The sequence below is a fragment of the Oryctolagus cuniculus genome, chromosome 2 (genome assembly GCF_051225735.1).
Source record: "Oryctolagus cuniculus isolate XC-2025 breed Fujian yellow rabbit chromosome 2, ASM5122573v1, whole genome shotgun sequence".
NCBI lineage: Eukaryota > Metazoa > Chordata > Mammalia > Lagomorpha > Leporidae > Oryctolagus > Oryctolagus cuniculus.
In genome coordinates this window covers 136,389,227-136,416,993 of record NC_142868.1, presented here as the reverse complement: position 1 = coordinate 136,416,993, position 27,767 = coordinate 136,389,227, and the positions used below count along the sequence as shown (strand labels likewise).

The 27,767-nt window shown below is 47.0% G+C and overlaps 1 protein-coding gene across 27 annotated transcripts in view; it reads left to right on the top strand.

Moving 5' to 3' along the window:
* The window catches only part of DYSF (dysferlin), a 189,747-nt gene that overhangs the window by 129,677 nt on the left and 32,303 nt on the right, over positions 1 to 27,767 (top strand). For 17 of the 27 annotated variants that reach the window (XM_002709780.6, XM_002709776.6, XM_089327567.1 and 14 more), the window contains 2 exons: positions 5,958 to 6,020; positions 26,198 to 26,296. In XM_002709780.6, the coding sequence (XP_002709826.2) occupies positions 5,958 to 6,020; positions 26,198 to 26,296 (162 nt within the window). The remainder of the gene's footprint in view (positions 1 to 5,957; positions 6,021 to 26,197; positions 26,297 to 27,767) is intronic. The other 10 variants (XM_002709783.6, XM_002709778.6, XM_002709777.6 and 7 more) reach the window with 1 other exon arrangement.

Genomic DNA, 27,767 nt, shown 5'->3' with positions numbered 1-27,767 from the left:
TGTGAGAAAAACAGCTACCCCTGACCTTGGGGGCTGCACTGGGGCTTCCTCCTGGAGATCCCCAGCCAGGCAATCAAGGTGGGTGGGGCAGTCTCTGGAGCCCTGGCAGGCCCCTTCTTCGAGGGCGGGTTCTTCCACATCTGTGCTTGGGGCAGCTCAGAAACAGGAGGCTGTGTCCCTACCGATGGCCCTGTGTCCCTGCCTCCAGGAAAGGAGGGGAAGAGGGGCAGGACTGGGACAGTACTCTGAGGATCTCCGATCTCATGGGGGGAAGGAGTCATCCTTTTGCTGTGTACTCAGCCCAGTAGGGCCAGCTAGTGGCCCAGAGCCTATGCAAAGAGCATGGCTGGATGCCTATGGCCTCTTGGAAGCACTCACTCCACCTTGGGCCCCGGATCCTGGAGGGCTGCAATCCAGTCCCTCCTAAGGTGGAGATGGAGAAAGACCTCACTGTGAGCACCTGGCCTTGAACTTGAGGTCTGCTCCAAGTGGTCACCTTCCTCTCCAGGCTTCCTGTGACGTGGGCCAGGCCCCTGGCATGCTGGGGCTCCCCGAACTGCCAGGCTGCCTTGAGCCTTTGTGCCCATACTGTAGACGACGCCTGTGTCTCGGGCCCACAGCCTGCGTATGTATGCAGGGACAGGGTGGCACTTGAAGATGGCTCCCATTCCTTAAACTGGTGATCACATGTCAGCCTGGGTGCCGAGCTCGGCAGTCCGGCAGCCCCTGCCTTGAAGCCGCCCTGCAGCTGTGTTTGCCACTCTTCCCTCTGCACCGAGCACTGCTTGCTGCTGCTTTCTCCCACGTTCATCTTTCCGCCCCCACCGTGGTGTCTGGCTCTGGGCCTTGTTGCTGCTGCTGACACGGGAGGTCTTGCTCTGTGCTAAGAAGTCTCCTGAAGCCCTGAGCTCTCCTCCTTTCCAGCCCCCCAGGGCTCTGTCCCATCGTCCTGTCTGCTGGGAGACCTTCTGTCCTGGCTCACTTAGCCAGCTCTTTGTCACTCTCAAAGCCTCAGCTTGGATGCGGTCACCTCTTTCAAGGTGTCTTCCCTGGCTCCCTCACTTCTCCTGCCAGGCTGGTCTGTGTCTCGGTTGTAGCACTGTCCCAGGTCCTGCCTGTCTCTGTATGTGTCAGCATCTTCTCCACGGTAGACTGAGGCTGGCAGTTGGGGCTCCTCTCTCAAATGCCCAGCATCCACAGATCTGCCTCTGCAGAGGTTTCCGTGGAAGTCCATGGGCAGGCAGCGACTAGGGGCCGGACTGATTACCTGCCCACTGTCTGCAGGACTGGGGAAACCCCTACGGACATTTCAAAGAGCCCTTCGTGAAACTGATCTGAACTCCACACTGGTGCCTGGTTGAGTGTTTGTGGCTGAAGCAGGCAGATAATTTGCCCCCTAACTCTGGGCTTTCCTGATCCTGGCCCCTGTTTTCTGGCCTCCTCAATGGCTCTGTCTGGGACTGTGCAGGAAAAATCAGGGGCTTGCCCAGCAGGATTTCCGTTCTGCATGTGCTGCCCTCAAAATGTCTACAGATTTGGATGGGGAGGGGATTATTTTGGGCCCTGCTGGCTACAAGCACAGCCAGAGGCCGAGGAGGAGGAGGCCCCGTCTGGCCGTCCTCCCAGTGTTGACATGAGGGAACTGGAGATGGCGTCTGAGCCAGAGCCAGGCCTGTGCTCCTTGTGGGAGGCCCCTGGCCACTCTGGCGGGAGCTGCTGGCCAGGCAGAGGAATGGGGCACCAGAATATGGGCTCCTAGAGGTCTGTCCACATGGGGAGCGGCGGGGCCTCCCCTCACCTGAACGTGGAGGGCAGGAAGGAGGAGGAAGGAAGACCAGACTGTTCTGATGGAGGAGACTGGGACTCTGCCCTCACTGAGCCCCCTGTCTGATGGAGGAGATGAGCCCCGAGTCCAGAGGGAGCCCTGGCCCTGGAGGAGCCCCTAGCTCAGGGTCTGACTTTGTGTTGTGTTTTGGCTCTAAGATCTGTTTGTCCAACCTGGCTGATGCAGGGCGTTTGCACAGACTGCTCTCATCCACAGCCACTGACACTGGGAGGCCAAGGCGCTCCCAGGTTGACCCTGGAGCTGCTGGGGTCTGGTTCCTGGGGTTTGTCAGTTCATTTTGGCCGTGTTCTCCTGCTCTCTTCCTGCCCCTAGTGCAGATAGAGAGGCCCTGGACTTCTAGAGACTGGAAGGACAGAAAGTCTGGCAGGAGTTGGTTTGGCCTGGCTACTGTTTTTCCCACTGTGCTTCTTGCAGCCTATTTCAACCTCACAGCCGATGCAGCCCCTTTGCTGGCTCACCCAGTCCTGGCTGTCCACCCAGCCAGGGGCTCCTCCTCCAGCTCACACCTGCTCTTGCCAGGTCGGGCGTCTGTCTTGGGCCCTGGCTGTCATCCCCCCCCACTTACTCCCTTCTCTCGGCTCTTGATGCCCCTCGCTGTCATCTGCCTAGGTCCTGGGATAAGCCCACCACACTCGGAGAATGCCTCCTGCCAACCTTCCCTGGTGCTCAGGTCCCCAGCTGGCCCTCAGGACAGAGTGCTCCTGAGGACCTGGGACATGTTTTGGTCCGTGTCAAGATGGCCTGTGCCGGGGCCAACTCACAGTATGTGCAGAATGTAGATCTGTCCCCTTGGCCTCCCATGGCTTGTGGGTCAGGAGCGCTTCTGGGGATGGAGAGGGTGCTGTGTGGGAGGCTGGCCTCTGAGCTCCGTGCTGCTGAGACTGACTGAGAGATGCCTCTGCGCATGCACTTGAACTCCACTGTTTGCCCTTGGTCCGGCTGCTGTCCCACCTATACACTTCAGGTTGGCAGCCCAGGGGTGGGCTGGGACGAGTGTGTGTGGAGTGCACACACAGAGCTCTGCCTCTGCGTGAGAGGTGGGAGAGGAAGGGGGCAGGTGTGTGCATGCTTCTGAGGCTACCAGCAAAACGTCCCTAGCTTGGTGGTGGCGTGGCAGGAATCCTGGCCTTGACTTTTAGCTTTCTAGGGGCAGGCATGAGTGTGTCCTCGGAAGTACTTCAGCCCATGTGGTTCTCTGGTTTAAACAAAGAATACATTCTCTTTTTTTCTCCTGATAAATAAATATGATACACACTCATTATGCATGAGTTCAGAAAATATCGAGAATAAACAAATGGGCATTGCGTCCAACCAGACGTGCACTGTGAGTGCCACCAGCATCTCGCCTCTGGGCTCCCCTTTCCGGCTCCCTCAGTCTCTCTGATTTGGACTCCATGGCCATCTTTAAAACAAATCTGAGGCCTTTGCTTAGTAACCTGTCTGTCTCATTAAACTCATTCTTGATGCTGTGATTAGGAAGATGGGAAGAGAACCGTAAAGGAGAACAGAGCCCGTCACCCACCCCTCCCTACCCCCAGAAGGTCTGGGGCCCAGAGGAGAGATGATGACCTCTGTGTCCTCTCTTGCCCCCATATCGTTCACCTTTGGTGCTAAGAAAGCTTGCAGGGCTGCGGGTGAAGGAGGACCAGGCTCACAGGTGGACAAAGCCAGGTGACATGCTCTGGGCGGGGCCCCAGCAGCTGCGAAGGTGGAGGGAAGAAGCACGGCACGCTGGAGAAAGGGCGAAGGGCCAGGAAGTGGGTGCTAGAGCGGGGCGCTGGAGAGCTGAGGGGCCAGCGGGACGGGGGCTGCCAGGGCAAGGCTGCTCGTCTGAGCCTGGAGCAGAGAGCCTGGGATGGCGTCCCGAGGAGCAAGCCCCAGACCATCCTGTCTTCATTGGCAGTGAGACCCTAGGGTCTCTCGGAGGCCGCTGTGGGACAGGGGTCTCCTGGATTTCTGGACCCAGTGTACTGTGCAGGGGTAAAGGGAAGGCACGGGCTGGGAGCCGAGAGGGGTGTGGCAGGTCTCACACGCAGGCGATTGCACGGCACCGCTGAGGTGCCTCACTGATGCAGCTGCCAGCATCCTGGACTGCTCCGGTCCATGGGTCAGCGTGTGCTGAGCGTCAGGGAGGGGTGCCTGGGGACATCCTCTGGGCCCAGGGGCTCAGAGCTGCGGAGGGAGGAGGGCTCGCCTGGCAGCCAAGAGAGCCTGAGCAGGGACTTGGAAGTGGGACTGTGTGTTTGGTGGATATAGGTAGGAAACATATCTGTGTATGTGGTAGAGACGGGTGTGTGTATGTGTTTGTGTGTGTGTGTGTGTGTGTGTAGTAGATGTATGTGTCTGAGCCCATAGCCCGTATGTGGTATGATTGGGGGTGTGTGTGTGGGTATATGGTAGCGGCGTGTGTGGAGGTAGGGGCCGGGGGAGGGGGGTTGAGGAGGAGCCAGGCCTGGCAGACTTGTGTGGAGGAGGCATCCAAGGGTGGTGCAGACCTGTTCTGCACCCTGCGGCCTGGGTGCTGTGGGGCTGGCGTGCTCCCGTGCCCCCGGGCTCAAGCTAATTTTGAGCCTGCTGCTCCAGTTATAGTCTCTGGGACACCGTGAAGGTGGGAACGCGCCCCAGCAGCAGAGTGGCCAATTATGGCCGAGTCCCAAAGGGGAACGTGTAATTTCTGCAGCCGGACCCGATCTTTGCCGCGCTATGTTTAGCTTTATATTTTCTCCCCTGTGCTCTGGTGAACTGCTGGCTTCTCTCTCACCTTTCTAAAAAAGAACCACATTAAAAATAACAGTAAGGCTTCCGCGGGGTTCAGGATGGGGATGGGAGGGGCAGTGCTGCTGCCTGGTGGGGCCGGTCTCTTCTGGGGGTCCCACGATGCCCAGCGTGGGTTTTGCCTGCTGGGATCTTCCAAAGGCCCTGGTTGAGTACTGTGGGCCGTTCCTCCCTGTGGCCCATGCTCCTGGCTCTGAGTGGCCCCGAGGGAGCACTCGGTGATGCCCCTCCTCAGCACAGGATGGGTCTGGCCTGTGGGTCTCAAGTCCCCTTGCAGAGCTCCATCCCCCACCCTCAGGAGGGGCCCTAGGGTTTCACTGCCAGTGGCGGGAGGACAGCCTGGGGTTTGGCTCTTAGGGATCCCTCGCTGGGCTTCCTGCTCCAGGCCGAGAACTCAGCATCTTGCCCTGGCAGCTCGGGCCCTGCTGGTGGCTGCTCCCGCGCCTGCCTTCTGGCCCATTTGTCCCATGCTTCTCCCTCCCTCTACACCAGCAGCTGCTGGCACTCTGCCCAGCGTGCATCTCCTTGCCTGTCCACCTGTGAGACTGGTCCTCCTCCACCTGGCGCGCCTCCCCATCCCCTGGACTAGTGTCGTGGCCTCTGAAAAGTCCCCAGCCTCCAGTCCTGAGCCCCGGAGGTGCGCTCGGCCCTCGGCCCATAAAACGATGATTAGCAGTGCAGGAAGACTGCGTGCAGGCCAGGAACTGGTGCCGAAGCTTACTTGCAGTAAAGCGTGGCTCACTGCACTTACACAGCTCCTAAAGTCCAAAGACCAAGGCTTTGGGGGCAGCATGGGATGCCCCGGCTCTTGTCCTCCAGGAGACAGAAACAGGTACTTGCACAAGCAGGGGTGGTGTGGCTCAGCTCTTAGAGGAAAGTGCCAGGCAGGATAGGGAATGGGAGCCTCCCTGAGACAGACTGGAAAGGCAGGGAGGGCTCTGTGGTGAGGCGGCCAAGCCAATGGTCCGAGGACAGTGAGGAAGCGGGCCGGAGCCCGGCACTGGCTGAGGCTGTTCCGTGGGCTTCACCTGGTAATGGGCTTGCCTGGTCTTCATTGCATTCATATGCACTGTGGCCCTGGGAGGTGGGTATTGTGCCCATTTCCCAGATGAGGATGCCAATTCAGAGAGGTTGGGGGCTTACCCAGGGTCATCCAGCTGGTGCTGGGATGAGCTGGGCTTGTTCCATTTGGAAGTATGTGTTCTTCCACGCCGTGTGCTGTCTTCCTGGAGAAGGAGTCGAGGATGCCTGCACGGGAGAGTTCTGTGTCCTAGGAGCTGTCCCTGGCGTGGATTCCCCAAACCTGCTGCTGCTAACCAGCGTGTTTAATTTGTAGCTTGCAGATGGGCTGTCGAGCTTGGTCCCCACTAACACGGCGTCTTCTCCATCCAGTCCTCATGTATGTATCAGGTGCCGCTCTTCGGGCTCCTTAATTTCCCTTGGGGGGCTGGGTCGGGGGAGGGGTCGGCCTGCAGGGGGACAGGGGAGGGGGAATCAAGGTGGTATTTTCTGAGCTCTAGCAGCAAATAGCTCCCTTTGCCCTGTGTAGTAACGGAACGGTGGGTAGGTCTCCACAAAGGACAGCCCTGTGTTGTCTCCTGGTGCATCCGAGATTTGCCCCAGTCCTGGGAAGGTGCTAGGTGGGGCAGCATGGACCAGTGGAAGCAGAGAGTATCCAAGTTGCTTCTGACTCCTGGGACCTGGGTGGGCAAGGCAGGCTGATTTTTTCTGTTCCTTCCAGCTGCAATGAAGGGTAGGTGTGACTGAGGGGCTCCAGCTGGCTCCAGGCAGACTCGGAGAGGGCTGGTTGAGCCATGATCAGCTCCTGCATTTCCCAGCCTACCCAAGCTGATTTCCCAGGTGTCATCTGTGTGGGTTGTAGGTCCTCCCTGGGCCTAGGGTGTCTAGTTCTCGGTGTACACTCATGGAATCCCACGCTCATGGCGGGGGGAGTCCCTGACCTGCTGGGGGTGGGGAGGCACAGTGATAGGATCTGACAAAAGGCGGTGAATTAAATCCCACTTGTGGTGCCCAGGAGTGGCATTGCTGGAGTGGGTATCACACAGGTTGCTAGCAGGAGGAGATATATATATATTACATATATGTATAATTTTACATATAATTTTTCTGGTTTATCATAGGAAACATGGAAAAACACAAAAATGTGTAAGGCAGAAAGTTAAAAGATAAGCACTGTTAAGATTTTGATGTACCTACATTTTAAATTATTTTGTGCACGTGTGCATACCTTTTTCTTTTGCAAAATTGGAATCATATTGTACTTTTTATAATCAGCATTTTAACTTAAAAGTATATTGTGAATGTTTTTCTGTATTTTTATGTTCTTTTAAAAATAGGACTGCATGTCATATGGACGTTCATAAAATTTTAACTACTCCCTATCATTGGACATTTAATTTGTTAATTTCCACTATTGTCTTATGTTCCTTGGAGGAACTATTTCAGTTTCCTTTTTATAGGCTCAGCCCATTTCTTGTTAAAATTTATTCCTAGGGATTTTATAGCTTTTGCTGCTATTCTAAATAGAATCTCTTTTTCCCCCCTTATGACTCTGACTACTGCTAGGAATATAAGAAAACAAATTTCTGTTTATTTACTTTGAAAAATTAAATTCCTTCCTTCATTCTGAGAGTTGTTAATTGATTCTGTTGGGTTTTCCAGGTAGGTAAGATTTTTTTTCCAAATAATAATAAATGTCACTTTCTCTCTAATATTTATACCTTATCCCTTTTTCCAGAATAGCTGAAAATATTCCAGAATAATTTCCAGTTTGATAATTGAGATGTTAGTGAGCAAACTTATTGAGTCATGATTCTAGAGAATATCTCTACCATTTTCCCATTGATCATGGTAATGAATGATAACGTGAGATAGATGTTTTTTATTTTGTTGAGGTTGTGTCCTGTATTGTTGGTTTAAACATAGCTTTAAAATACGTATGAGGAGTTTGTTTTTATCAAATGTGGTTTGGTATTTATTAAGATGATCATTTTGTCTTCTCTTGCCCTGTTAATATAATGTGTAGTTGTCTTGTATTCCTGGAGTAAACCCAGTTGGTCGCTTGGTCATGGATTACAGTTCACTGTGAAGGAAAATCTGTTACTTAATGCAATCAAGACAGGTAGTTTATTGGCTGGTTGAAAAACTTAAGCAGGGACCCATTAAAAGTCACATATCCATACCACAAGCATGTTTTAAGCCCCCCCCCCCTTTTTTTTTAATTTGGTATGTTGATTTGTCATGTTATCCTTGGGGAATAAACCACACCTAAAATGCATGACTGTGATTTGTAGCTTTAGGTTTACTTATTTATTTAAGATTTTACTTATTTATTTGAAAGAGTTGCAGAGAAGTAGAACGAGAGAGAGAGAGAGAGGTCTTCCATCCACTGGTTCACTCTGCAAATGGCTGCAATGACCAGAGCTGAGCTGATCTGAAGCCAGGAGCTTCTTCTGGGTCTCTACACAGGCTAGAGCTGGGCCAGTCTGAAGGCAGGAGCCAGGAACTTCTTCTGGGTGTCCCACATGGGTGCAGAGGCCCAAGCACTTGGGCCAGCTTCTATATACTTTCCAATCCAGAAAGCAGGATTGGAAGTGCAGCATCCAGGACTCGAACTGGCCCCCATATGGGATGACAGCACTGTAGATGGTGGCTTTACCCACTACACCACAGCACCAGCCCCGCTTTAGGTTTATTAAAGTTTGATGGGAACTTAGTGATATGTGCCAAACAAACAAACAAAGCCCAAGTGTAGAATCCTCTTAAAGTTTGATACCCCTGGCACTTTCATCTCTTGAAAAAGTATGAAATGAGTATCTATAAAATCTCTTTTCTACTTAAATTCAGATTTAGTTTTTTGCAGTATGTAACTTATTTATCTAGTTACCTTGTTAGTATATCTGGTCTGAACATGTTTGGGAACAAACACTTTTGAGCGTTGGCAAACCACAACTCACCTGCTGGGGCTGCAGTGGACACGCTGGGCTCCTAACTGTGGTCACATTGCTGCCAGACACAATGTAAGGAAAGCGTTTATTAATCCCAGTTACAGGGAAGTTTGAAAGGACAGCTACTATATATGACTGAGCCATGCTTGCTGTTACTTAGGTTTTTGCATTCCTATTAATAAGAATTCCTTTCAAGCTGTCTGTTACCCGTTGGTCTCAACGTTTCAGTTCCATGAATTATTTTTCAGGTGACTCTGTGCTCTTGAACAGTCACTATGGCATGAAAAGGATGGTTTCTTGAAGTCTTAAATCTGCACCAGAGCCGCTCTTTAGGAGTCTGACTTCTGTAGTAGGAAGTTGCATGCTATAAACATTTTAATAGTCTTGCTTTACATACAAGATGTGGAATAGTATGAATCTACACAAATTAAAAATGTAGCCTAAAAGGTAGTGATCAAGTGAATTATATATGTGGTTTAGCTGATTAATGGAATCCCCATCATATTTTCTTGACTGATTTTATATTGTGTGAGGTTTGAATCATATACAATTGTTAGGAATGCATATCTTATATAACTTTTAAAAAATTTTTTTAAAAAGATTTTTATTTATTTATTTGAGAGATAGTGTTAGACAGTGAGAGAGAGAGAGAGAGAGAGAGAGAGAGAGAAAGGTCTTCCGTCCGTTGGTTCACTCCCCCACACGCCACAACGCCAGTCCCAGTTTCTTTAATTTCTAGACTGGGTTTTGAACTCTCTTGCTCTGAAATTCCTGTCACATAGATTTTAGATATCTTGGGTTATCACTTCAACCCTCTCGTTTAGACAAAATATTTGTCTACATTTTTAGGTCAACAAGAAAGGACGGGCCAGTTTACGATGATGGGAATTCAATGGTTACCTATGTGGGAAAAAGTAAAATCTAAGCTCTACCTCACAGTACACATGTGTACACACACCCCCACACATCAGTTCCACATGAAATAAGTACTGAAATGTGAAAAGCAAAACTTTAGGATTTTCAATTAGCTTTTGCTCATGTATAAATGAAATTGATTCTCATATGCTGATCTTATATCCAGAAACTTTGCTGAATTCTTATTAATTCTGTTAATTTGTGGCTTATCTTGGCTTTTCTGTGTAACCAGTGGTAATTTGTGATTAATCACAATTTTGATTCTTCTGTGTACGTGTTAGTTCTTTTTCCTTTTTGTTGTATCCTGTTCTTGTCTTATTGCACTGGATAGGACTTCTAGTTGGATGTTTCATGTAGCTAATTATAGAGCACATTCTTTTCTGCCCCAACTTGAAAGTGAGTAAGTTTTTGTGTTTCGCCACTGAATGTGAAATTTATCTGGTGAATCGTTATAATGAATATTGTAAAATTCCATTGATTTTGTTAAATGTTTCTATTGAGTAATTACATGACCTCCTTCTTTCTTTGAGCTGTTAATGTGATTAATTAATAGTTTTTTTTTTTAAGTGCCTAAACTACTTTGCATTTCTAGAACAACCTAATTTGGTCATAAAGTATGACCTTTCTGCATTGCTGGGTTTAGTTTGCAAATAAATAAGATTTTTTCTGCATCAATTTTTATGGATGAGAATGGCTTGAAATTTCTCTTTTTCATACTGTTTCTTCAGGTTTTGGTATCTAGGTAATAGTAATCCTATAAAGTGATTTGGGGTACATATGCTTTTTCTAGTCTCTCAAAGAATGACATAAGATGGCCATTATCTGTGTTTAAATGTTTGTGGATTTCACTTGTAAAACTGTCTAGACTCAATAATCTTCTTGGGGATACTTTAAACTGCTAATGTCATTTTATCAATATTTAGAGGACCCTTGAGATTTTCTGTTACTGTGTGATTTACTTTGGGTGATTTATATTTTATAGATGTTTATCCATTTCATTCTAAAATATTGGCATAAAATTTTTCATAATAACCTCTTAAATTTCAAAAAAATTATTCTCCATCTAGTTATACCTCTTTTCATTCCTAAGATTTTATTTTTACTCTGGTCAGACTTTGTCAGATTCTTTTTTTTTTTTTTAATAAGTTGGTTTTTTTTTTTATTTGACAGATAGAGTTAGAAGTGAGAGAGAGAGAGAGAGAAAGGTCTTCCTTCCATTGGTTCACCCCCTAAATGGCTGCTACGGCTGGCACTATGCTGATCCGAAGCCAGGAGCCAGGTGCCTCCTTCTGGTCTCCCATGCGGGTGCAGCAGCCCAAGTACCTGGGCCATCTCCATTGCCTTCCTGGGCCACAACAGAGAGCTGGACTGGAAGAGGAGCAACCGGGACTAGAACCTGGTGCCCATATGGGATGCCGGTGCTGCAGGCGGAGAATCAACCAAATGAGCCAAGGCAGCGGCCCCATCAGATTCTTTTCAAGAACTCAATTTTTAGTTTTTCTTTATTGTTTCCTAACTTTCTACTTTCCTAATTTCTTTTCATTTCCATCCTTTTTCTTTTAAACTCTGTGTAAACATTTAGGGCTATAAAATTCCCTCTAAGTACTGCTGTCCCACAATTTTTGACAAATACTATTTTATTTTCTATTTTGTCCCCCCCCCCCCAATTTCTGTTATTTCATTTTGACACCTGAGTTGTCTCAAAATACATTTTGGAAGTCCTTTTATTTAAGTTATCTTTTTGATGTTTTCTTGCTAATGTGTACTGTGGTCCAGAGTATATAGTCCTAGTATAGTGATACTTAGAAATGACATGATACCTGCTTTATGGCCTAATAATTGGTCAACTTTTATTACTGTCCTGTTTATGCTTGGAAAGAATGTGTATTCTCCAAATACATAGAATGTGTTCATTTATAATGGGACTTATTAGTTGTGTTATCTTTCTTTTTTTTAAAGAGAATTATTTTATTTATTTGAAAGACAGCTACAGAGAGAGGTAGAGCCAGAGAGAGAGAGGTCTTCCATTCCACTGGTTCACTAAAAATGACCACAATGGCCAGAGCTGAGCTGACCCGAAGCCAGGAGCCAGTAGCTTCTTCCAGGTCTCCCACTTGGGTGCAGGGGCCCAAGGACTTGGGCCATCTTCTGCTGCTATCCCAGGTCATAGCAGAGAGCTGGATTGGAAGAGGAGCAGCCGGTGCTCGAACTGGCACCCATATGGGATGCTGGCTCTGCAGGCTGGGGCTTTAACCCACTGCGCCACAGTGTCAGCCCCAGTTGTGTTATCTTTTAAAAAAAATGTTTATTTTACTTATTTGGAAGAGTGACAGAGAGGGGGAGAGAAAGATCTTCCATCTTCTGGTCACTTCCCAAATGGCTGCAATGACCAGGGCTGGGACCAGGCCGAAGCCAGGAGCCTGGGACTCTCTCTGGGTCTCCCATGTGAGTGGTAGGAACCCAAGCACTTGGTCCATCTTCTGCTTTCCCAAGTACATTAGCAGGGAGCTGGATTGGATATGGAGCAACTGGGACTTGAACCCACGCTCATATGGGATGCTGAGATTGCAAGTGGCAGTGCCACAATGAAGGCTCCTAATTGTGTTGTTCAAATCTATGCTCCTTTTGATTTTTATGTACATGTGATTTATCAGTTTCTGAGAGAGGTGTATTAAAACATCCTGCTTTGATGTGACATTTGTCAGTTTTTCCTTGTAATGCTGTCTACTTTTCTTTTATCTAGTTTGTGATTGGTTATTGGGCACAAACAAGTTAGAATCCTTAGTTTCCTGGATCATTGGATCTTTTAATAACGTGTAGTAGCTTTGCCCTGCTTCCTTTTAAAATCTGTGCTAGAAAGTTTTTCTTAAAGTTATGTTTCACTCACATTAATGTGTTGCACCAGGATGCTCTCTGTCTTTAAAGGACATGTTTGTTTATTTGAAAGGCAGAGTTAGAGTTTTTCTATCTGCTGGTTTACTCCCCAGATGGCTACAGTGGCTGAGGCTGGTCCTGGCTAAAGCCAGCAGTCTGGAACTCCACCCAGGTCTCCCATGTGAGTGACAGGAGTCCAAGTACTTGGGCCATCTTCCACTCTTTTCCTAGGTGCATTAGCAGGGTGCTGGACCAGAAGTGCAGCAGCCAAGACTAACTGGCATGGACGTGGGGATGCCAGCATTGTAGGCGTGGCATAACCTGCTGTTTCCCACATGGGTCCCAGCAGTAGTCCTGGTTTTCTAGTTGATCTTCGTGCCTTCAGCTTTTCCGTGAGTTTGTTTTCGATGTTGTCTCCTCTGACAGCAAGTACATGAAGTCCGCTTTTTAGAAGTACTTTCTGAAAATCATTGCTGACTTGTGTGGGTTTATTTCTGCTGCCTTATTTTGTATCAGCCCTTTCCTTTTTTTCTCCCTTCATTTTTTCTTCCTTTTTGGATTGAAAAATCCCTTTCTCTTTTTTCATTCCCCCTTCCGTTTTTAGCTTCAGAACTTACCTTGTTCCTATTCCCTTGGTGATAGTACAGACATTTTAACATGCATGTTTGATGTAGAAAAGCCTAGTTTTAATTGGTGCTTGTAGCTGTTTCTAGACTGTTACAAGGAACTTAGACTGCTTGCCCTCTAATCACCTACCAATGTACAAACATGTGCTTGATATTTTCATTCCAAATTCAAAAGCTAAATTTTAAAAGCATTATTACTTTTAAAAAATATTCAGCTGGAAATATTTTTAATTAGGCATTTTTGATTCATATGTAATACATCTTCATGGGATATAGTGGGTGATTTCAACACATGCATACAGTGCAAACTTATTAAAATATGCCAAAATATATTCTAATTATCCTCAATAGGTTCTTCTACATAACCCTATTCATATTAAAATTATCATTTTTCAAATTTTCATTTATTTGAAAGAGTGACAGGGGACGGAGAGAGGGAGGGAAGGAGAGAGAGATCTTTCATCTGCTGGTTCGCTCCCCAAATGCCTGCTATAGCTGTAGCTGGGCCAGGTTGAAGCCAGGAACCTGGAACTCCTATGTGGGTGGCAGGGGCCCAAGTAGTTGAACCATCGTCTGCTGCCTCCGGGGGTGCACACTAGCAGGAAGCTGGATTGGAAATGGAGGTGGGACTGTACCCTGGGCACTCTGATACGGGATGCAGGTCTCCCAGGTAGCAGTTTAACCTGCACCACGACCGCCACCCTCAAATTACTTTTAAAGGAATCTACTTTTAGCTGTGCCGTGTTTACTGTTTGTGTGTGTGTGTCAGCCTTCCTCCTCCTGGGACCATTTCCGTCTTCCTGAAGCAGAGCCCGTTTAGCTTCCTGCAGTGAGGCCCCTCCGTTACACATGCTTTCACTTTTTAATTGCCTGGAGATGTTTTTGTCTCACTCTTACTCTGGAAGACGCTAGTTTCACTGTCAGTTACTTTCTGTCACCTCTGTCTTCTGGCTGTCATGGTGCTATTCTCTTCCTAAATCTGAGGACTTTTTGTTAATGCATGACTTCTGGGGAGTTCTCAATCATTCTCTCTTCAGATATTACAGATCCCCCATTCTCTCTGCATGACCATCTCTATTCTCCAAGTCAGTTAAGCTTTCTTTCATATTACCTGCTTCTTTTTGTTGCACTGTGGCTAATTTCTGAAGATATATCTTCTAGTTCAACAAGTATTTTTAGCTATTTCTAGTGTTCTATTTAACTCCATCTTTTGGTTTCAACTATTTTTATTTCTCAAAGTCCACCTCCCCCCATCTTCTTGTTTCTCTTCAAAGGTCCCTTGTCCCTTTTTCTGTATTTTTAATGCCTTTTATTTCTTTAAATATTCCCCTCTCCCACCCCCAAAGCCCCACTTCTGACCATTCTGATCCCTGTCGTCCTGGCAGGTTTGAGTTTTGCCTCGGTTGGCTCGAGCTGGCTCTTGCTCATGGTGTCTCGCTCCTTATGTGTTTTTCTATTTTTTGATTGTGAACTCATGTTCCTTGGAACTTTGTCTCAGAATTCCTTGAGGCCTGGATGGAAGTCACATTCTTCCAAAGAGTGTGTGTGTTTACTTTCACCACATGCCTGGAGACACTACAAACCCAGATTCACTTACAACTAAATGTTCAGCTTGTGGCTTTTGGGTCCCTTAGTATGCATTCTGGCTCCTTAGTTCTTTGGGATTTTTCCTTTCTCATCTGCCCTTAAGGATTTTCTTTACATTCCCATTAACTCAGTCATGCATTTAAAGTGGATTTTAAAGATATATGTTAATTTAGGTCTTCTTTCTTGGAGGGTTTCTCTGGTTGTCTGGGTTGTCATTTTGCTGGAAATCAAAGCCTTTGCTGTAGTTTTAAGTTGGACAGTCGTGTTGCTCATCAAGCAGGTTTTCTGTCCTTCAGGGCCGCATTTGTGAACAGAAATCAACAGCTTGTTTGCTTCTGGTTCTCATTCAGCTCTTCAGCATAGCATTTGTCTTGTTTCTCAGCTTATGCTTTTATTTTGCACCAGAAGATGTTCTCTCTGTGTTTTGGTTGGCCTCGGGGAGGGAAGTCCTTGCTTGTCAAGTGCTGGGACAATAGCTAGATTCTGTCCGTTAACACATGGCCCCTTCTAATGCCACACTCAGATAAAAGGGAGAAGGAAATAGTTTAGATTTGCTGTAGTGTTTCTTTGCCAGTCAGAAGTCCAGGAGGGTGGGAGAGGGAAGAGGAGTCGGACCCTCCCCTGGGGCTTTCCCCCTGGGCTGCAGTTTGTTTGCTGCATTTGTGGTGGTGGTCAGGTGTTATCCAGAGTGCTGTGGGCGCCTCTGTGGGAGTTTAAAAGTAAGGAGAGTCGCTCCCAGCAGACCCACGGCCCAGCAGTGTCCCTTTCGGGAAATTTCTGTAGTCTTGGCTGAGCGCATTCTTAACCTGGTGGGTTCAGACACTTGCTGGGCGGGTTTTTTTCAGGGTTGGAGGCACGTTGTTTAAACTTCTCAGCCGAGGCTACGAGTTTACGAGTTCACAGTAAGCAGGAGGTCTGCCCGGGGCATGTGACCCTGGACGCTGGCCAGCCCTTGCTTTCTCTATGGGCTCCGCAATTGGGAAGACGGATTGCTGGAGACCAGACAGAAGCCAGAGTGAGCCGAAGAGTCTCTGTGACTGATCATCCGTTTCCAGAGGCAGTGTTGGTCCCTGGCCTAGGCTTCCTGTCCGCCGAGGCGCTGCTCTGGACAACTGTCCTCGTTCAACCCTCACTGCTCTTTCTGGACCTGTCTGTTCCTTCCTCACTGACCTGTTCTTTCTCTAGATGTAGGCAGGCACTCGTCCCACTTCCGGTTAAGGCTTAGTGGAGAAGGCATTTTTCCCTGTTGAGATGATGTCGTCTCTCCTTGCTCTGACCTGCTCTGCATTTATTTCATGGTCAGATTCTCCAAGGGCAGCCCCATTGCCCTTAATGCCAAGTCTTTTTTTGGGTGGGTAGGGGGAAATGCCTCATTGCGACTCCTGAGTACTGACAATTTACCCCAAGACTTTGAAGCAGAGCTTTTCTGAGCCAAGGCATCAATTACAGGGTGTGGCTCCCAAGTGAGGAAGCGTTTCCAGAAGGCATCCGGGGCAGCTGGCTCTGAACTTCATGGTTGCACCTCTGGAGGAGTCTCTCAGCATTCATGCTGTTACCTGCACTTGTGCACGTGTCAAGTGTGCTAATTGGGAAGATGCTCGGGTTCTCCTCCTGTGGGTTTCCTGGGGACGTGTATTGGGCCACGTTGGGTGAGTGGGAATGACGGTATGTGCTCGAGCGTCCCAGACCTCTGCTCCCTTACGAACGTCTCTGGTTTAGATGTGTTGCCGGTGAAGCCCGCCTACCCCCAGGCCCGCTAGTTCTGATGAGGGAGGTTTGATGCCCGTCACCGGTGGAATCTGGACCTTCCTTTGTGACTCATTCTTTCTCTCATTTTCTCAGAGCAAATACAAATCGCCCATCAAATGACAAGTGAAGGCACAGGGGAGGCGAGGGAGGGAAATCAGAGCTGCAATCTGTTAGCTATTTGGAGTAATTGGTTATTTGCTGTGTTTGCTGGTTGGGAAGCAGAGCACATACTTTACGGTCTCTCCTGTTACGGGGGCTGGAGTCACCCGCCGATATTGGATCCTTGTTGCTGGAGCCCTTGGCTCCGGGCGCCTTTCCCCTGCTTGGCATTCCTGTGGTCTCCTTGGGGGTGCACCCCTCCCCTCCCCCCCATGCTCACTGCAGGGGGGACAGCCCGGGGTGAAACTTGTCTGGCAAACTCCAGGGCCCCATCAGGGAGGAGGAGGCCCCAGCTCCCTCCGAGCAGCCCTCCCTGCCTCCGCCTCCACCTCTACCCCAATCCTGCCAGGACCCCTTCCCCAAGTGGCTTTAGAGAGCAAAGGTTCATCTTCCTACAGGGACATTCTCCAATTTCTTTGATAGTCTCTGGACAGGAAGTCCTCTCCAGGGTCTATGGTGATGCCTTCCTATTGCCATTGGTCCTGTCTCCCCTCTAGACTGGGTCCAGCCAGCACTTGGAAGCTGGTGAGCTCACTGCTGAGTGCAGCCTATTCTGAGGGGACTCGAGGAAGATTATGAACCTAGCCCGTGTCTTCAACACCCCTCGACACTAACTGAGGCAGAGGAAATCAGGGTGAATTAGTAGCCAGTTCAACATAGCAAATATTTGAAAAGCAATGTGATTTTGCGTATGAAAATGCATGTAGTAACTAGAAAGGCAATTGACTTTGGCACATGGTGGGCTCCCCCCAAATCCTTTCAAAATTGAATTTAAGATCGCTAATATTAGTGTCTGTAGTTTGATGAATGTTTCTGCAGTCCTGGGACGTCCTTCAAAAATAGTTTTTCTCTTAAGTAGTTTGTTGGAACTCTTGTGAAGCGAAACTGTCTGCGCAAGCAGAATGAAGGCAGGGTAAGCTTTCGCCCAGGCCCGACTGGAATCATCACAGATTCTGAATGAGTGGTGTTTCATTGCTTTCTCCATAGATTTGAAGGATCTGATGGGATCTTCTTTCACTCAACCTCTTGAATAGAATCTGATCCTCCAGGCTTTCTGCGTGGGTGTATGTGGTCATGCGGCCCTCATGAGGATCAAGTCAGGGGCCAAGTGTCTATCTTGGGCTCCTGATTCTGGGAAAAGTTAGTGAGCCAGGACTCCCCACAGGGCCCCCACCCCATGTGAATCCTCCCCCTGGGATGGGCCGAGTGAGAGGATCAGGACTCTCAGCATCTGCTTGACTGCTGGGTTGGGCACACTCGCCAGGCCTGTGGAAGCAGTGGGGCGCCTTGGTTAAAGATCTTCCCTTCCCGTCTCTGCCGATCAAGCTTGGAGCCAGAGCCTGCAGAGTTATAATACCCTCAACAGACAACAAGGCTGGACAACAGCGAGTGTCAACAAGAGGGTGAAAGCCCAGTGTTCCACTTGTGGAAGTAATTAAGCACTTTCTGTTATGAGTGTGTAGAGTTCTGCTGAATCAACATGGTAGCTGACCGTGGGCATATGTCTGTGTGGTTTCAGGGGGCGCAAGCGGTTTGTAGGCTTGGGGTGGGGTAGGTCTGAAGTCAGGGTACTTGCATATCTGAGGGTTTGATCTACGTGTAGGCATGAGTACTTGGACATTACATATGTGTTTGTACTTATGTATGTGTGAGCAGATAGTCTGTTTCTCAAACCTTGGGCTATTAAAGAATTTGAGGAATAATCCTATTGTTATTCCAGTCAACACAGCTGTTGTGCTTGGAGTGGAAGTATTGGGACTCAAACTGATGATGCTAGCAGCATCAACAAGAACATTTATCATGACAGCTTGACAGGTCATAGAATACCCTCACAGATACCAACTCAGAGCTTCACAATAATTCCAGTGTTGGATCGTTATTATTATCTTGATGATCATGATTTATACTAAGAGAGAAATTACTTTACTTTCAACCCTGTCTGGAATATTTACTTCTCGATTGACATAGGCAATGAAGGCCTGCTTAAAATCATAAAAAAAAAAAAAAAATAACCAGAGACTCCTGCTTTATACGCAGCTGTAGAGTTCCATGTAGTGACCCAGAGTTTAACAACATAAGCATAGGCATCAATGAATTTGACCAGAAACTTTTCTCTTTGATTCAAGTGGTCATCCTGGGAGAGGATATCAATTCTGCCCCTGCTCCTGCCCCCGTCTTGACTTCAGAGTTAGGATTGTTGCTGACAATGTTGCTCTCCCTGTTCCTGAAATGTGTTAGGCCCACTGAATGATGATGGGAGAGTAAATGTTTGGAATGTGCCCTGCTGATTTGAGTCTTTGGAGGGATTAGGGTGCCCATTAGCCTGGATCAAGCTGAGAGAAACAAGTCTTTGTTACCTGGCCCTGGTTGCTGAGGAACTGAATGTTGGCTATTAGCTGAAATTGCAGAGGCTTCCAGTCTGGCTTGGTTGGCTTGGTTGGCTGACTGGGTGATGAAGGGTCTTGGAGCATGGGCATAGGAGGATAATGTTGTAATGGCCAGCCTTCTTATTGAAGCCTGGGATGACACGTCAAAAATCAAGCCTTTTGCATTTCTTCCCCTCCTTGCCATGTTCAAAGACTAGATGCCTAGCTCTTGCAGAATGAGGTCAAGAACAAACTCGGAATTGGAGAACATAGGCCATTTGCCTTTCGGAGCTGTGGAGTATGAGACTCCACTCATGTCAGAAGGGTAGTTGGCTTTGACACATCTGGGTTAGGATATGGAAGAGCAGCCCTGTTTCTCGGGGTTGGGGGGCTGTGCTTGTGGGTATGCTAACTTATTCTTGGACTTTCTGGTGGAGAGAAGGAAGAAGTAGACTCGAAACAACTCCATCAGAAGTCAGATTAGTGTATTAGCAGGAATAATATTTTCATCCTTAAGTGTGTTAAAGATAGAACTATTTTTTTTCAGTAAGTCAACTTGATCTCTCCTTGGAGCCCACATTTTTTCCTGATGACAGGAAAGTCCTGGTAATCTTCAGCATTTTAGGGTTAAATTTCATCAGTTTGGGCTTTCTTTTATCTCCCTCACCCTCCCCTCCTCCCCTCATCCAGACTCTGGGCTGGGCTTCCATAATGTCATGAGCTCCATGGAAGGGGATCCTTGGTCGTGCGTCCACTCTGACATCTGTGTTGCGTCTGCTCACCATCTCATCATAGCCCCAAGGTCCTTCAAGGTCTCCTTCCTCTTTCCCTCTCTGTTAGCTTTGCAAGCCCTTTCTGGGAGTGGAAGAGGTGGGCAGCTCTCCTGTGACAACTGGGGTTCACAGGAAATGTCTTCTCTGTGGCGCGCTTGCTGTGATACCAGCGCAGCCACCTTCTGTCAGGTGTCCAATGCCCCAGTTCCCCTGGCGACCTCTGGGTGGCGCTGCTTTCTGATCCCCACAAGTGTGCATCCAGGGGCGAGAAGTGGGATGCCTTATCAGAAACCACAAGTGTCCACTTCTCACTCTTTTCTCCCCTTCCCCTCTGTCCATGATGGGGGAATCTGGCTGGACAAAGCATTCATTTAAGCCTATCTTATTAACGTCGCAGAATTGTAAACTTGATAAACAACCATTTCCCTATGGCTGCCCCTCTCCCCCACTTAGGCATTCATGTATCCATCAAACATTAACTGAATTCTCCAAGGGCCAGGAAAAGTAGATCAGGAAAGTGGATGGCACTGGGCCCCCTTGAAGCTGTGACATGAACTCAGAGTGGGACCAGGCAGCTGGTTTGATGCCCCTTCCAGCCACATTTAGTTGTGGGGGCTGATGGACGGAGAGGGAAGAGCAGGTTTTAAACCAAGGGCGGGTTGGGCAGAAGCACAATGAAGCAAGAGAGAGGGAGGGGAGTTCAGAAGCTGAGGAGGACCAAGGGGACAAATAAAAGATTGCAGGGCTGAAAACAAATTAATTCATATGAGAGTTATGATTTTCGCCACCTGCATGATTCCTGTCAAAGATGATGGCGAACGATTAGAGGGAAGTTTACCTGTAGGACTCAGGATCAAAATGGGGACCAAAGTCACTGAGCAGTAGACCAGCTGGTGTGACCAGAAGTTATGAAGTCTCCTTGCCAGCTCTGTGTCTGCCCTGGAGCTTTGAGGGGTGAGGAAGGTATAGGCAGGGTGGGTCCTCCGTGAAAACTGAGCATGGTAAGGTATAGATTCTGCGGTGGCCTGTTGCTTATTCTGTCAAAATACCTGTTTGACTCTTCCTATAGAATAAACACTTGGGATTGCTCCTTCTGTTCTTTTGTTTGAAGTTACATGTTTGCATTTGATCATTTTTACTTTAATAGTTTTATTGAGATAATCTACTTAAGCCCCCATGTAAAGTATGTAATGCAGTGTTTTTTAGTATTTAACAGAGTTGTGCAACCATCACTGTAACCAATTTTAGGATATTTTAATCTCTCCACAAAGAGACCCTCTACTCAATAGCAGTCATCTCTCATTTCTTCCCAACCCTGCCCCACGGCAACCTCCACTCTACTTTTTGTTTCTCTTGATTGGCCTGTCCTGAACATTTCATGTTAATGGACCCATATAACATGTGCTCTTTGCTGATGAGCTTTTTCCACTAGGCATAATGTTTTCAAGTTCCACTCATGTTGTAATATGTGTCATTCTCTTTTGTAATATGTTCTGCATTCTTTTTTGTTACCAAATACTATGCCTTTATCCATTCATCAGTTGATGGACATTTGAATCCTTTAGACTTTTGGGCTATTATGAATAATTCTGCTTTGAACAGTTGTGCACATGTTTTTGTGCTAGACGTATATCCAGGAGTGGAATTGCCGGGTTATTAGGAAACTGACCATTGGAGGTACGGCCAGACTGTTGTCCAGAGCACCTGCACAGCTTTACACCAAAACGTGCGACAGTACACTCACTGTCATCTGACTTCTTCAGTATAGCTGTCCTCATGAGTGACTTTATTTTTTTTTTAATCGTGGCTTTGCTTTGCATTTCTCTCATGGCCAGTGATGTTGAGCATCTTCCCATGTGCTTATTGGCCACTTGTGTTTCTTCTTTGGAGGAAGGTCTTTTTAAATTCATTGCCTATTTTGAGATCAGAGTTTTGTTGTTGTTACTGAATTGTGTGAGTTCTCTGTATATTCTAGATAAAAATCCCTTGTTAGATGTATGATTTAAAATGCCTTTGATTCTGTGTGTTGTCTTTTGAGGCATCCTGCTACTCTTCTTTATTTTCAAAGTTTTTAATTTCTGGGGTAGGTGTTGTACCATAGCAGGTTAAGCCTCCATTTGAGACGCCAGTGTCCCATATGTGTACCTGTTCAAGACCTGGCTGTTCCACTTCTATCCTGCTAATGTGCCTGGGAAAAGCAGTGAAAGATGGTCCAAGTGCTTGGGACCCTGCATCCACATGGGAGACCCAGAAGAAGCTCTGGGCTCCTAGCTTCTGCCTGGCGCAGCCTGGCTATTGCAGCCATTTGGCAAGTGAACCAGTGGATTGAAGATCTCTCTCTCTCTCTCCCCCTCTCACCGCCTCCCCATCTCTCCTCCTCTCTCTGTAACTCTGCTTTTCAAGTAAATAAAAAATAGAAATTAAAAACTTTTTAAAAAGCTTTAAACCTTACAGGGAATACTTGTACACAATGAAAAGTCTAAATTTTTGATAAAAGGAATAAATAAAACATTAGTAACATCACTATTTAGATGTAATCACTGTGAACATTGGGGTTTAGGCCTTTTATTAAAGTGAGATACAGAATTTAACCCTTTATAAGTATCACCAGCTCTGCATGACTTCCCATGTCAGTAAATGCATTTCTATAGCGTCACTTTAATCATGAATGTATGGTTTTCCCAGACAGCTCCTCACAGTTGGGCACTTCAGTTTCCAGTTTTTCAGTGTTTTAAATGAACTTAAATATTTAAGCATATCCATGTACTTTCTTTGGGTAGATTTCTAGAATAGATTTGCTGGGTCAAAGTGTAGGCACATTTTTAAGGCTATGGAAACATGCAGCTGATTGACTTTCTGGAAAATGTGTGGCCAGCATTGCTCCTGCCGGCAGTTTGTGGGAATGTGAGTCCTTGGCCAAGAAGCTAACGTGATCTGCATGACAGCAGCAGCAGCACATTTATCAGTAATAGTAATAACACTTAGGTTGCTTTTATGTGCTGGGTGCCGTTTTGAGCACATTATACATTTATTCCTCTGAATAACTCTATCAGATTGGAACTGTTATTTTTCTATTTTACAGATTCGCTAATTGCAGAATAGAGAAGTTAGGTAGTTGTCCAAGATCACGTGGCTGGAGTGGTGAGATTTGAACTCTGGCAGTCAGGCTCCTGACAGCTCCGCTTTGGTGGTTTCTCTGGGTCATGTGCAGATGATCAGGAGAGGCCGCCAAAGGCACAGAGTCCAGGAAGGGAGGAAGCCTGGTGTTATGCAGGACAGTGCTGGCGTGGGCTCTCAGAGCTAGGACCGCTTCCTATTCCTCTCAATCCACGGAGAGTTTCCTTTAGGAATAAACCAGACATTCTACCCCTCCCTCCGCTAATTTTTGCTTTTGTTTTTATTTTTGTTTTGCATCTTATAAACCTGGGGTTGGCAAACTCTCTCTTACAGGCCAGATAGTAAATATTTTAGGCTTGGAGGACACAGGTCTCTGTTGCCATCATTCCACTCTGATCTCATCCCTGAAAAGCAGCCACGGACGGCACTGGTGTTTAAATTGTAAAGCTACATGGCCAGCCAGTGGGCTGGAGTTTTCCAACCTCTGTTGACCATGATCTTGTGGGGTTTCTGTCGTTGCTCATCAATATTGAGCCACTTTTGCATTCAGGAATAAGTCAGCGCGATCATGCCAGGTCTACTGTGCAATCTGTTTAATATTTTATTTAGGGTCTTTATATCTCTACCCAGGAAAGAGATAAATCGTGTGTGTGTGTCATTCTTTTTCAGGTGTTGTCTCATAAAATGAGTGGGGAACATTTTCTTCTTTGTCGATGTTGTAGAACAGAGTGACTTCGTCTTTGAAAACACTGATAGAACTTTCCCTTAGCTCGACCCGATATCTTTCTTGGAAGTCTTTCTTTGGGATCTCTTCCACTTTTTATCAGGTTTATAAATCATTTCAAAATTGGCTCCTTTTGAATCACTGTTATCAATTTATATTTTTCTAGAAAATCACCTCATCTAGAGTTTACATGATTTTGTTATTGATTTCCCCCAGTAAATATTAATATAGAATACTAATATTATACATTATGCATTTATGAGTATTTTTATTCTCACCATAGCATATTTTGTTTTTGATCTGTCACATTCCTAATATTATACCTATTTTTAAAAATTAGTTTTGATGAGTGTTTATTTTAGTGGTCTTTGAAAGCTTGCTCTGGGATTTAATTATCATTGCTATATTCTTCTCCTTTATAAAATGTTAGTTTCTTACAGCCTTCTTTGATCTTTCTGCTCTTTCCAGTGTCTTGAATTATCAGGTTACTTATTTTCATTCTTTGTATACAAAAGTGAGAACACTTAAGGCTGAATATTCTGCTGGTGTAGATACGGCTACAGCTCGTATGTTTTGGGGCCTCTGCCTCTCATGGTTGGTATTTTCTTGGTACCTGTGATCTTGGTTTTGGTTTTCACCTTGTTCTAGAAGAGTAGTAAGAGTGTGCTTTTAAATTTCCAAAAGGTACAGATTTTAATTTTTAACATTTCTCATTGATTTCTAGTTGTATTGCAGTACAGTCAGAGAATGTGACTGATAGGGATTTTATTTCTGGAACTTTACTGAGATTTGCTTTGTGGCTTTTTATTTTCTTCTCAGTTCTCCAAGGGTACTGGAAAAGAAGGTATATTTTCTGTTTTTAGTTTCTCTCATCTTTGTCTACTTAGTTGTTACTGTTAATGGTATTATTTACATCCTCCGTCACCTACTGCTTTTTAAAAAGTTACTTGGTTTTTCAAGACTGAGAGGAGTATAATACCTTTCAGCAATTGTTGCGTGTGTGTCTGTCCTTTTCACAGAATACAGTGGTTGTGTTTGTGTCTGCCTCTGAGCCTAAGTTACAAACTCAAATCTTTACGCAGCTTAAGGAAAATAAATGTTTAGGAGGAACCTAACAGCTAAACTGAATTCCATGTCTACCCAGGTGCACATCTAGCCTGTGTGTGTGTGTGTGTGTGTGTGAGAGAGAGAGAGAGAGAGAGAGAGAGAGAGTTTCAGCAAACTCACCTCCCTTGGGCGTGACTGTATATGTGTCTTCCTCTGTGTGCTGGTCATTATGTGAGTCTGGTATGTGTGTCTGTACATGTGTGTTCATCCCTAGCATCTTTTCCTTGAAATTGAACTTCTGATGTCAGGGCCTGGAGCTGCCTTGCTCTAAGCTGGCTCTTTCGGGAGTGTAGGAATCGGGAAGCTCTGTTTGCCTGCATCTTAACCCCTCTAACCCTCTCCTCTCCGCTCCTCCCCGCTCCTCCCTGCTCTGCTGCAGAAGACCTTCCTGGTAAGTGGTCAGAGGGTGACTGCCCCAATCTGGTGCTCCCGTGCTGCTCTGCGTCTGGTGGCCACATGAGGATGTTGGGACCACACAAGGATGTTGGGATCCTCATCCTGCCCTCTCCCTGGTGCCTGTTCCAGTGCCCTGGGCCTGGCTCCAGCTTGTGCCTGTCCTTCATCTGTGGGAACTAGGACTCACCTTGGCTCAAAGGGGGCCGCCAGCATTTTCAGAAATGCAGCAGCAGGCATCCAGCTCATTTCACAGAATTAGAGCAGACTCCTGGGGGATGCGGTAGCCCAGCCTCTCACAGAGGAGGAAAGCGAGTTCAGAGGGGCTCTCCTGACACCCTGTGCCTTCCCACTGAACCAGAGCAGCTGCAGTGGTGTGGACACAGAGCCAGTGCCCAGCCTTACCGGGGGGCGTGGTGGGGGCGGTTCCAGGGCAGCTGTGGGAGGAGTGAGCATCCCACCTTCAGGGAGCTTGCTGAATGTCCGGATGACAGGACACGGCTGAAGGAGGGTGTAGGCCCCAAAACTGAGAAGACCCACGGAAATACCATGAGCAGGAGCTGAGAGGTGGGGAGCCAGTGTTTGCCACGATGGGCCTGGCCACATCTTCCTGCAGATACGAGTGACTGGAGGAAGGCAGGGGCAGAGCGTGCTGTCACAGACGCCCTTTCATCTCTCCGAATTCCCCCCATCTGGCAGCGGCTTTGAATAAAGGGCAGTTGGTATTTGTGGATTTTCAGGGTCTCTGCCTGGACTGGCCTTGCGGGAAGCTGAGTTCTGATTCCCAGGGCTTCCTTTCTTGCCAGGGCAGCAGGTCTAGATGGCTCGTTTGGGTCTGGGCATCGCTGGATCTGCTGCATTTTATTCATTAAAAGCCACATGATCGGTTCTTCCCCTAGAGTTACCCTGCGTATCCTCTGGTTTTAGCTTCAGCGTGTCCCTGGGATATAGGGGGTACCGTGATGGTGATGCCCACTTCACGGAACAGAAGAAGGAGGCCTGAGAGCTTAACAGAAGCACACAGCAAATGGGGGCAGAGCCCATGCCTCCCAGGCCCACTGGGTGTTAAAACCTCCCCTGAGGAGTCTGCTCCCTGCCCCAGAGCTCCCCCAGCAGGCCGGCATTGGAGTGCAGGCCGGCCAGTGGTTCTGGGGACTCTTACTCAGAAGGGCCCTACTTGCAGGTTGTCTCCTAAGCCATCTCTGTCTCTGCACTCAGGAAGAAGAGTTCATCGATTGGTGGAGCAAATTCTTTGCCTCCACAGGGGAGAGGGAGAAGTGTGGCTCCTACTTGGAGAAGGATTTTGACACACTAAAGGTGAGGCCCCACAGGAGGGGAATGTGTCCGTATGTGCAACTGTGTGCGCTTGTGTGTTCCAGGTAAACACGTGCTAGACTCCTGTGTATGTATGTATATGGTATGGGCGTATATAACTGTTGTGTGCTCATGTGTTCCATGTGGATAATGCTGTACTCTTGTGTGTGCTCACGTACAAATACGGTGTGCTTGTGTGAATACATGCTATTCTCCATGTACATGTGTATATAGTATAAATGTGATATGCTCGTGTGTTGTTTTTATGCATATCCTCATGTATGTGTAGGTATTTAGTATACTCATGGATATACATCGTATACTCATGTATATATGTATGTAAGATACTCATGTATGTATGTAAATGTAGTATACTCACGTATATGTATAGTATAATCATGTTTGTCTCTGTCTGATACTCATGTATGTATGATATATGCTTGTATTGCATGTATATGCATAGGCCTGTGTGATACACTCATGTATATGGTATATTCATATATACACACATAACACATATGTGTATTTGTGGTATACTCATGTTTGTGCGTACAAATTTACACATATATGTAAACATACCCATACATATATCGATGTCATTTGGTGCCCAAGGGTGACGAGTTCTGATGATCTAATTGGGGTGAGAAAGGCTACGCCATCAATTTAGAGCAAGAAGTTGGTGTGGGTTGTGATAACCAAGAAAGTATTTCTGGAAAGTGCTAAAAAAAATCTGAAATTATACCTGGGATCAAAATCCTCCCTGCCCCCTAAGAAGCACTCACTGTCCCCTGAACAAGGAACTAGGAAGACAGATTGGTGTGAGCAACCCACTGACAGATTTTCAAATGATTGAAAGGTTTAAAGTTGCAAAACAGTGGAAATTGATAAAGCTTGGAGATTTGTTTCACTGTTCTCTTTCTTTTTTTATTTTTTAAAGATTTATTTATTTATTTATTTTAAAGAGTTACACAGAGACAGGAGAGGCAAAGAAAGAGAGAGAGGTCTTCCATCCGATGGTTCACTCCTCAATTGGCCACAACGGCCAGAGCTGCGCTGACCCAAAGCCAGGAGCCAGGAGCTTCCTCCGGGTCTCCCACGTAGGTGCAGGGGCCCAAGGACTTGGGCCAGTTTTTACTGCTTTCCCAGGCCACAGCAAGAGAGCTGGATGGGAAGTGGAGCAGCCAGGACTCAAACTGGTGACCATGTGGGATGCTGGCACTGCAGGCGGCAGCTTTACCTGCTACGCCACAGCACCGGCCCCTCACTGTTCTCTTTCAATATTATTTGAAATTTGCTATAATGGGAAATTTATATTGAAAAGGAAAGTCAGTTGAGACTGTACCTCTGACCTCCCCCTTCTCCCGCCCAGCCCCTAAAATTGGGGCAGAACTTACCTAGCAAATATAAAACTATGATAAACTCTGTTTCTGTAAAAAGAATCAGAATTGAACCACCCAAATTCTAATATTTTAAG